At 32.2% G+C, this 12,196-nt stretch overlaps 1 protein-coding gene across 9 annotated transcripts in view; it reads right to left on the reverse strand.

The window, feature by feature from the left end:
- The window catches only part of Elk (Eag-like K[+] channel), a 108,896-nt gene that overhangs the window by 32,631 nt on the left and 64,069 nt on the right, over nt 1–12,196 (reverse strand). For all 9 annotated transcript variants that reach the window (XM_065344757.1, XM_065344756.1, XM_065344755.1 and 6 more), the window contains one exon: nt 9,389–9,622. In XM_065344757.1, coding sequence (XP_065200829.1) covers nt 9,389–9,622 — 234 coding nt within the window. The remainder of the gene's footprint in view (nt 1–9,388; nt 9,623–12,196) is intronic.

The raw sequence follows: 12,196 nt of genomic DNA on the forward strand, positions 1-12,196 counted from the left end.
ACGAATATGGTCAAAAAGTATTTTTTGGCAAGCTCGATATAGGTAGACTATACATACTTTAAAATATTCATTGGGCACTGGAGTATTCTAATTTTTACATCATATCTGAAGCTTTTTGAACTTTTTTCAGCTTTAAGCTTCCTTCAGAATTTTGCGAATATGGTCAAAAAGTATTTTTTGGGGAGCTCTTTTTAGGGAGACTATACATACTTAAAATATTCATTGGACACTGGAGAATTTTAATTGTTCTCATGAAGTATGACGCTTTTTGAACTTTTTAAAGCTTTAAGCTCCTCCATGACTCACCCCACAACCTCACCAAAAAAATAACTCCAGATTCAAACTCTACGACCTCGAAAACATATCAATCGACATATCACACAATAATATAAGAAACATTTGACATTTGAGCTTTTTTGAACTTTAAGCTTTTTTCAAAACTTTACGAATATGGTCAAAAAGTATTTTTGGCAAGCACATTCTAGGTAGGCTATACATACATTAAAATAGTTATTGGGTACTGAAAAATTCTAATTGTTTATGTCATGTATAACGTTTTTTGAACTTTTTCGAGCTTTGAACTTTTTCCAAAATTCTACAAATATGGTCAAAAAACATTTTTTGGCAAGCTCTTTCTAGGTACACTATACGTACTTGCGCGTATACATCGACACAGTCATTTATACTGCCTTGAAGTTTTTGAGCTTTTTGAAGCTTTTCAAAGCTTTAATCAGAACTTTCCAAAGTTTTGATACCACAACCCCACAAAAAAACTGACTCCAGATTCGAACTCTACGACCTCGAAAACATATCAATCGACATATTACACAATATAATATAAGGAAAATTTGACATTTGAGCTTTTTTGAGCTTTAAGCTTTTTTCAAAACTTTACGAATATGGCCAAAAAGTAGTTTTTGGCAAGCACTTTCTGGGTGGACCTCTTACTTAATTTAAAATGTTTATGGGGTATTGAAGAATTCTAATTGTTTACGTCATGTACAAAGCTTTTTCAACTTTTTCGAGCTTTAAGCTTTTTATAAAACTTACCAAATATGGTCAAAAAGTATTTTTTGGCAAGCTCTTTCTAGGTGGACCATACGTACTTTCGCGTATATCGTCACGCTTGTTTATACTGTATCAATTTTTGAGCTTTTTGAATCTTTTGAAAGCTTTTTTCAAAACTTTTTGAACTTTTGACTAAAACCTGCACATCTACGGGTCAAAAGCTTTTTTTTGAGACATCGTCGAACAAAATCGGTTCGGCGGTTCTTCCAAATGAACGATCACAAAAAAAACACCTTGCTATTAATATATAGATATTGAGCTTTTTTTGAGTTTTAAAGCACACATTTTTTGTGAACTTTTTTCTTCAACATTTGACTTTTTTAGATGCTCTTTCAAGGTATAATATACGTACTACTGTGAATACGTGACATATGCTACATATAGGCTAAAATCAATTATTGAACTTTTTTGAGCTTTATGGCACAACTTTTTTGTAAACTTTTTTTTTGACTTTGGACTTCTTTCGATGCTCTTTCAAGGTATAATATACATATTTCTCTATATATGTCGAATGTACTACGTATAGGCTAAAATCAATTATTGAGCTTTTTTGAGCTTTAAGGCACAACTTTTTTGTGAACTTTTTTCTTCAACATTTGACTTTTTTAGATGCTCTTTCAAGGTATAATATACGTACTACTGTGTATACGTCGAATGCGCTACGTATGGACAAAAATCAATTATTGAGCTTTTTTGAGCATTATGGCGAAACTTTTTGAACTTTTGATTAAAACCTGCACATCTACGGGTTAAAAGCTTTTTTTTGAGACTTCGTCGATCAAAATATAATATACATATTTCTCTATATATGTCGAATGCACTATGTATAGGCTAAAATCAATTATTGAGCTTTTTTGAGCTTTATGGCGCAACTTTTTTATGAACTTTTTTCTTCGACATTTGACTTCTTTTGATGCTCTTTCAAGGTATAATATACGTACTTCTCTGTATACCTCAAGTTGGCTACGTATAGACAAAAATCAATCATTGAGCTTTTTTGAGCTTTAAGGCACAACTTTTTTGTGAACTTTTTTCTTCAACATTTGACTTTTTTAGATGCTCTTTCAAAGTATAATATACGTACTACTGTGTATACGTCGAATGCGCTACGTATGGACAAAAATCAATTATTGAGCTTTTTTGAGCTTTACGGCGCAACTTTTTGAACTTTTGATTAAAACCTGCACATCTACGGGTCAAAAGCTTTTTTTTGAGACTTCGTCGATCAAAATCGGTTCAGCCGTTCCTGAGATCTCGCTGTCACAAGAATCCGGTCATAATTTTAATATATAGATAAGTAGTAAAGAAATATGAACACAAATTTTATTAAAACATTTTGAAACTTATATCTCTTTCAAATTCTTCTTCAAAGAGGTACCTATGTCATTCAAATACACGAAAGTATTCTTTTGAAAAATCAACTTTCTTCTACGTAGTTGTTAGCGGCCAACAAAACGAGACCAATACATTACATATGAAATACATAGATGAAATAAGGTAGGTAGGTAGGTAGGTAGGTAGGTAGGTAGGTAGGTAGGTACGTACGTATCAATAACGCGTATCGGCCTACTTACTTAGTTGAGTAGCTATATCTACATTTGTAAAGAATTTCTATAAAAATCTTCAATTATGGATTACGGTAGAAATGAAATCTCGCCGTATATATTATTCCTTCACTACTTATCCCGACAAACTTACATCACATCTTGAATAAATTCTCATGATTTAGCGATGCGGAATCAAAGAGCACCTACGGATTCGAATGAAAATCAAAAATAGAAATGTCTGTTCGCTTTACGCGCGAATACGCTGAAAAATCAAACCAAGGGGAGAATTTTTTGCATACTCGTAGTATTTCACTTCGCAAAAAAACTTGATTATTATTCGCAATGGTGCGATAAGAAGAAACTTGCGAAAACCGCGAATTCGTACATGCAGTATTTCAGCGAAAAGCGAAAAAAAAATCAATAGTTCAAAATTAATAGTACAAACTACATTAATATTCACATCAACAACTCGTCGGAATAGCCGCGCAGTCGATTGTGAATTAGGTCTATTTAAATTAACATGCTTTCGCGAAATTGCATTTTCTCCGCAAACGATTACGCACGTTTGACTAGAAAGGATATTTCACGCAATAAAGAATGATTTGGAAATTTCAAAATTAGCCAACTACATAACTGCGATCATTTATTATCAGGGCTCGGATATTCTTTCCCTAAAAAAACCAAAATATGCGCTTAAATATTCCCTAAAAAATGCCAAAATATGCTCTAAAAAGTAAAAATATTCCCTAACGATATGGGCATTGTTTTACAGGAAAAATCAATTCCTATACAATTTTACTAATATTGTTGTGTAATACCAAAAATTCACGAACAAATATGCAAAACAGAGTGTTTTAAAATCTCGAAAAAATAATTCTAATTCCATTATTAAAGGAATAAGAAATACCTAAATAAAATGAACCAAAAAAATAAGTAGGTATGAGTGAGCTATTGTCAGTTTCACAAATTTTTAGGGGGAAAAATTAAAAATAGCCAAATACTAATTTGATGCAAAAATTTGAAATTGAGCGAAATATTCCCTAAAAACTGCTAAAAACGTGAAATATGCTCTAAAAACGCAAAATATTCCCTAAAAAATACCAAAATATGCTTTTATATGCTTTTATGGTGAAATATGCCAAAATATGCTCTAACGAATTAGGCTCATTTTACTTGAAATGTCATGAATCGTGGAGATAATTGAAAAATTCCCTATCATCTATGCATACAAAAAATATGCTCCAGCATAAAAATCCGAGCCCTGTTTATTATCAAGAAGAGAAGTTTTATAAATGCCTATACATACAGGGTGTCACATCAAACACCTGCTATATTATCATAATTTAAATTGCTTATAATTATGATACGCAATATTGTCATGGAACTTTTTTTTTTTTTTTTCGTTATTGTCGAAGTTTCTTAAACGTTTTTACAACTAGTTCTCCCAAAAAGAATACAGCTATACGTGTCTTGTTTTATCTAAATCTGGATCGTGATAGGCTCACAACGTGACATCCTGTATACAGTAAGTAAGTAAATGAGTAAGTAAGTAAGTAAGTAAGTAAGTAAGTAAGTAAGTAAGTAAGTGAGTGAGTTGTGTTCCTCGAGTTTTCGCGAATTAATCAGGCCATATGCAATACGTTTGCAATCAAAACCAAACCATCAATGAAAAAAATAAAAAATCGCCAATTCTCACCATGTCATCTGTTGAAAGAACACTCCTAAATCGACAGATTTTGATGAACATACTCGTAGAATTTAGCACTTACCAACATCGTTTTACTACAAAATAACAATATAAACCGACGACACCAATAAAATTGTCGTTTTATAGAAAGAGGAAAAAAAAACTACCACATAGCCACGAATAATAGGTACATACAAAAAAGAAAGAAAAGGCGAAAACACCTAATAAAAAACAGATAAAGAAGAAACGAACAAAAAAAAATGGGGAGCAAGGAAAAAAGAAATATTCCATCATGTTTTCACAGTTTATCAAATTTGTTACATGGAATTAAACGATGGCTGTGTTTTGTGATAGGCCTGCTTTAGTAGTGAAAAGATATTTTTAGAAATAATCCGACCAAACGAATTCTTCATTTATAACAAATTTATCAGCAGACTTGTTTCTCAAAAGTTTTCTCATTCATATTATCTCGCATCATAGGTATATAATACGTCATATATACGTACTTACGTAATATCAAATAAAAGTGAAATCGCTCATAACGGAATAGTAGACGGCAGAAAATTAAGTACCTTACCTACGTCTCTGTTTCACGAAACAAAGACATTTTCGTCTACTTATCAAACACGAGCGAATGTCGAGAATAAGAAGCTTCAAAGGCACCCGTAGAATATTATTCGTGACTCGCACGCAGATAGGTTAGATACTTACTAGTTAACCATCTCTAACCCAGCCACATACCTATGTAGCTATCTACTACAACTACATAACTTACGTACCTACGTACTCATATAGTAGCGATATATGATCAACTTCAATTTGCAAAACTTATAAATTCGTTAAACACTACTCAGGTTAAAGGAAATTATTTCGTATACACAGGTATAAAGTTAAATGGAGTTTCAATCTTTTCACACATTTCTTTGTTTTCTCTTCACCATGACAGAATACTTCCCTGTAGCATTAACATAATTCATAACGAATCCAACTCGCTCGTACCTATATAATTACAACACAATGGTACGAATTGTATCAAAATGAATTAGAACGGTGCGTGAGACACCTACCACTTCAAGAAACATTAGTTTTGAAACGTAACCCCCAAAGCATGAACCATCATTTAGAAGAAAAATTACTCGAGGATACTTGTACAACAGCGCAAATAAATTAGGTACGATATATAATAACACATGTATCGTGAACGCGAATCGTGCTGTAAAAATAGATATACTTATGTACTAACCAGACACGTGTGTAAGGGAAGGATTTTACCAGTTTAAATTTTCCTTAGACCTTCAAAAGGAGAAGAAAAATGACTTGAGAATGCATAAACTTGATAAATGTAGGATGTACGTAGGAATACCTATGCATATAATTTTGAGTCAACTGGGAAATGGTAATGTGCGTGGACTCACGCTGATAAAGGAGGTATCTTAACCAACAAAAAGATTTTGGTTCCAAACGAAGAAAATCACTACCTACATCATTTTTGGCGCATTTCGGAAAATCTCAACTACTCTTCTAGGACCCTCAGAATTTCCTATTGCAAATCTTCCGTCAGAGATAAACTATTACTGACTACCTATATTAGTGAACATTAATCTCAACATTATTTAAGAATATTAAAAAAATATATTAGATACTAAAGGAGAAGTAGGAGGAAGAGGGGAAGCAGCAGAAGAAAAGTGAGAAGAAAACATTTTCCAATCTCAAAACTATAACTTGAAGATCGCTTTTCCAAGAATAAAATGAAAATGAGTAAATCCTTGATTTTTCATTCCTGGCGCAGATTCCGCTTACCTTTTTAGTGAAAAATCTCAACATATGTACCTGCATTTACATAAAACTGTTCAGGTAAACTCTGAACTAGGCGTACACATCAATTTCGTGATACCTACTTTCCTCATTATTTCTAAACGCAATTGTCGAAGGAGAGGAACAGCAACAAATAATCTCCAACCTTGAAATTAAATTTTACGTTTCTAGGGAGATAATCTACTACATTATCTCCCGCTCGCTAATCGCTCGGCGGACAAATTAGCGATTCTCTCCCTAAAAAACGTAAAATATTTTATGGAACTGGGGAGATAATGTGATTTTCAACCATTTTGAGTTACTTCCCTCGCTTCGCTCGGGAAATAAACCTCAAAATTCGTTGAAGATCACATTATCTCCCTAGTTGCATAATCTACTATTACCTTTTCTTATTTGGTTTGACTATTTTGAGGCATTTTGAAGGTTCAATTTATCATTCCTGGTGCAGAACCCTACATGGTGTATTTGATAATAATATCCTCATTATTTCTAAACGCAATTGTCGAAGGAGAGGAACAGCAACAAATAATCTCCAACCTTGAAATTAAATTTTTTCTTTTCTTATTTGGTTTGACTATTTTGAGGCATTTTGAAGGTTCAATTTATCATTCCTGGTGCAGAATCCTACATGGTGTATTTGATAATAATAATTTTCTCAATTAGGCCCAGGTACTCATAAACTCATCTCGTCCTACTTTATAGTAATAAAATTACCATTATACAGGAGAGGGAAGAGTATAGCATCAAAATTCCATTCAGAACATTAATTTTTAAAACGTAAGGGAAAGAGAAAGTTTTTCTTGTTCATTCTGAGTCAATTGGAGGCAACAAATTTTCATTCAGGCGCGGAACCCGCTTACCTCTTCAATCAAAATTTCTCATCACAGCCTAGTGTAGTCACTCGTATAATGTAACTGAAATATTTATTTCCAGTTACTTTTCCAATTTATAATGTCCCCTGTGATGTTTTTCGTATTTTTTAAAATTTTTTTTAAAGTTTAAATTATAAATCAAAGTAGGTATAGTCTACGAGTAACTATAGGGCTGTGATAAGAAATGTTGATAGCACAGGTAAGCCGGTAGCGGGTAGCGGGTTCTGCGCCAGGAATACAAAATTTCACCTCTAACTGCCTCAGAACGATAAGTACTAATTTTTCTTACATCTTTATGGTGAATTTCAGGAAGTTTAAAGGAGCTAGACTGAAAGAGAATGTTCTAAAAGCTTTGTACCCAAGATTTAAAACGCTATAATGAAGTTCATTTTTAAATTTCAGAAGAATTTGTGAAAATTTAAAAATTCCGCTTTCTGTGGTGAATTTTTAACATTCTTGCAGTATTTTTTTTTCTAATTTCTCATTTATTCGTTTTTCGAAAAAAAAAAAAAGAACAAAGTAAGCGGTATGTTAATTAAATAAGTGTAGTTTTATGTTTACCTTTCAACCGGAAACCTTCACTTTTGCTCAATTATCGATTCTCCAGTGAATTTTTAATCATTTCCAGGGATTTCAAATGGTTTTCAAAGAGCAAAAGTGAATTTGAGTAGATACGAGTAAGTATATGTTTAACTCGACTCAATCATAGTCTACAAATTGAGTACAGGACACAGGACTCTGACAAAATTTTTTGACTAGAAAAACAGTGCTCCATTTCCACGAGAAGTGCCGAGCAGACTGCATCCTGGGGGGTTGCAACTTACATTGGTACATATATAACGATTTTGATCGAATAGCATGGGAAAAAATACAGTTTTAATCTGCGGTTTTAACGCTTTCAGAACTTGTGAAAAGTATGCGAGGTGAAAGAAAACATTGATGACATTATTGATCTGCAAAAGAAATGAAACAGTTGAGGCTGAGTGCAGATATACCTAACTACTTGTATATTACCTATAAGAATCATTAGAAATTTAGAAAATTATAACAAAGTTATAGTAGCGGTAAAAGTGGTTTGCATAGAAATTTGAAACAACTAAGTACACCAGAAAATTGAATTACTTTTACATAGATAGCTGCCAAATCATAATGCTTCATTATTCCGTGGAAATTAAGAGTTTTAAAAAAGGCTTCATAACGATAACGCCAGATGGGCAAGTAAGTAGATATTCTTTTTCCTATTTGATAAGTATCAAGAATTTTTTGAAATCGGGCTTAGGTTTTTTGCATCAAGTTCTTTTAAATTCCTGTATCAACTGTTTTACTTTTTTCATCTCGCATAATTTAATTCGAATGTTCCGATTCTGCAATAATTTTCTACATGTACTTAATATGGGATGGAGAAGAAAAAAATTCGGCTATGTATGCAACCCATCAATATAAAAGTTGAACCGCTTGAAAGTTATACTTAAGTAAATGAAAATCAACGGAAAAATTCGAAGTCGGGGTAAAATTGTAGTAAGTACATTAATAACTTATTTCTAGAAAATCATACCTAATATTTGTAATACGGAAAATATGGCAGAAGGGTTAAGCATTGCAGGATGCAGTCACAGCAAAATTTCCCCAAAAAACCACCTCGCTAAAAAAGAAAGGGAAAGTCCTCACAGAAAAAAATTCAATTCTTTCGCTCTCTACTTCGATCAGACCGATAAATTCCTTCTCAAACACATTTATCTTGTAATGAGTAACTCATGACACCAACCACCGCAAAACCTGCAGTTGAGTTTAAAAAAGAAACGCATTATCATAGTTGAAAAAAAAAACGCATTCCCTCACCTACTTGGAAAATTTTCTGAATCAATGAACAGAGATGAAAGCCATATTCGATACCAAGATTATCACCGCGATGATTTATTACTACGCTTGCGTTTTTCGATTAAATTAAATTTTGACGCATTAAGAATGAATGAAAAAAAATAATAATAATACGTAAGACGAAAATGAAAAATACACTTCAGGTGTACGTCTGTATCGAATCGTGTAAACTCAACTCATACGATTCGATATTTTCAATAACGCTGATTCATTCGAACCATATACCCCCAATCACGGTGAAATTTGATTGAACGTAGCATTACATTATATGGTAGATATAACTGGCGTAGTGGCATATTTCAACATGAGAAATAATTCTGTTATGATTCTCAAAAATATGACCCTCTATAGCGCATCTGCAAACGTGAACTGGCAAACGTTGTCAGATGAAACAAAACCCCAAAATTTATTGGATAATATTTCTATATTGCTTGATAAAAAGGTGAAAAAAAAGGTTTTTATTTTTTTACGTTGATAAAAATGTTACACAAAGGATGAATGCCTAACCTTAAGGTACTTACCATTTTTTTTATAGAAGAGTACTTCCAGTTTGAGTTCGTGCTTATATTCAAGAGCTTGTTCAATTTGCACGATATGCTCTTCACTGGTTTCCAGACCGTACAGAAATTTACAAGCGCATCCTTTCTGCATGATTTGGGCTCTAGCATAACCAGTCAATTCGCAAAATCCATCTGAGCAATACACAATTGGATACAGTGATGGCACTTGAGCGTTTCCGAGAACGAAGTTGCTATCTGAAAACAAAATATTTCAATTGCTTAGAAATTATTCGCAAAATGTTTAACAATAATCAAATCCCATTATATCACTTGAAAATGTAAGTAACCTCAGATTTACCTATACTTGGCTGTCAAATTTAGTAAGTAACTCATTCATACTCGTAGCCCACTATTGTTGAATTAAAAAAATAATAACGAATAATAAAAGATAGAATAATGATAATTGTTGTCAACTGGGTAGGTAGGTACGTTACGTACATGAACTAGGTATGATGTTTTTTTTCTAATTTTCTTCCACCTTAAATTAAGGATTTAAGGATTCGTCAGTATTATGCAACCATTATCACTCAACGTAGGGACTCGACCTGTGAAAGACAAAAGCCAATCACCCCATCAAACTAAGCGAACCGTTTTTAAAAATTCACTAAACAAGTTCACGCTGAGGAATCGATTTATAAAATTTACATCTGCAAAGGCGAAAATTAGGAAGGTAAATTTTCGCAACACAGCGTTCCATTTCGAAAAAAAAAGAAAGAAAGAAAAGACAAAAATATCCGCATGATTTTTATTATTGAATTAGAGATAATTCAATTTGCATCAATAATCCCTAAAAGCACTTAAATTTCATTATTTGGGTCATCAATTGACACAAAATTTAACTATATTAAATTTTTAATGCAAGTTTATTCAGCGAAACAATTTATACGACAGGTACCGAATGTTAAATTAATTTCCGAAAACAATATACCTTTTTTTTTCTTGATAACGAAAAAAGTTTAAACAAAAAAGACTTCCTTTTTCCCCTTCCGTAAAATTCTATTGACACGTTGAACTCGAAGATTAAAAAGAATCCAAAAGCTAGACTTGCCGGTTGCTGTTTTTTTTCTCGTATAACATACTCATCATTTGCTTTTATGAAATTTATTCGAAATGAAGTTTTTTAATTTATTCACCCAGCCTAACTACTCGTATATTTCCGCAGCAGGAAAAAAATCACAAAGCTAGTATGTACCTATATAAAAAAAAGTTGCGTATTTTAACCAATACTCATCTTGAAAGCTGATGCAAAATATTTGAATATAACTTGAGTACAAGTTAGGTATCTACTCGATTAAATGCATCCCTAGGTGAATATGAATCAAGGATTAAGAAATTAAAAAAGCTGAAAAACATATCGATAAGTATTCTTTTTCTAACCCTCTTATATGTACATACCATAAAAAATAACTCCATTTCAATAGTTGATAGGTAAATAAATTTCAGGAGGTACCTACTCATTTAAAGTGTGTGTGAATAACTTAAGCAGGTCTGAGAGTAATTAGTTAATTACATAACTACTCGAGCCCTTTATCGCAACGAATTTTGCATTTAATACGCTTCCCTTTGACGAGTTTCCACATAGAGGGATTGTAGAATAAAGGAAATGAATTAGTTTCCTGACGATGAGAAGTTGAAAATTTTGCATTTCAATCTGCAAAATTATGATAATCAAAGTACCTACTCAAATTTTTCAATAAAAAAAAATAGGTTCTTTACAAATATTCCAGTAGCAATATCAACTAATAAATTCCATTTCTAAAGAAATCGATACGTCAGGTAAATACCCGTGATTTTTCTTCAAACAAAAAAAAAAAAAAAATGTATGGTAAAAGTCGAAACACAGAATCGCTTTTTCTGCGGGCCACTTTAGAAAACTAAATTCATCGAAAACAACTTAATCTGCATAGATGCGTACATTTTCATAACTTCATCTCCTTTTTCTCGTTGATAGCTTTGAATTTTCTTCTTTTTTTCGCTCGTGGTAGCGATACCTATTACCTACATGTCAAAATTTTTGAATGCTATGGTTTCTGACAACGTGACTTTCTATAGAAGTCGTTTTTCACATTTTGTCCTATTTTTTTATACTGCCATACTTGTGTGCATATTTCGTATACCTAATGATACCACTTGATCAGAGATCTAGAAACAGGTATCTACCAATGAACGATCATTAACTAGATAAATTTCCTATTATATCCTAGGTTCTCGATCGCTATGTTCTAAAATTGGAATCGATTTTCTACAAATAAAAGTAGGTAACATAATATAGGTAATATACTTTGATGAATGGAAATCATTACAATATATTGTATTACATATGTAATCTATTTAACTGTTTTAATGAAATAAACATGACCGATATATGTATATTTTTTAAACTCAATTTCATCGCTTGGGCTTATGAGTAAGACCTGCATTAGGTATACCTACCTACATATTGACCTACTGAAAGATTTTTTCAAATAAGTAGCTTGAGTCCTGTTTATTTCTTTTCAAGCCAATAAAACACATCTACCGAATTAAATTGCATCATGATTGAACACTCGCATAGGCAGAGTAGATATTGTGATAGTTACCTACTACATAAGTATAGAACGAAAAAACTTTGAAAAAGAAAATTAAACGCAAACAGTCCTATTTTGAAACTAAATTTGATATTCAAGTTATGAATTTTCATTTTTTTTTCTTTTTTTTATATATATACTTACTTATTGTATACAGTCGTTAAACTTTGTTGATACTGTAGATACAGACGGTTTATAACAG

Source organism: Planococcus citri, chromosome 1 (assembly GCF_950023065.1).
Source record: "Planococcus citri chromosome 1, ihPlaCitr1.1, whole genome shotgun sequence".
NCBI classification, from domain to species: domain Eukaryota; kingdom Metazoa; phylum Arthropoda; class Insecta; order Hemiptera; family Pseudococcidae; genus Planococcus; species Planococcus citri.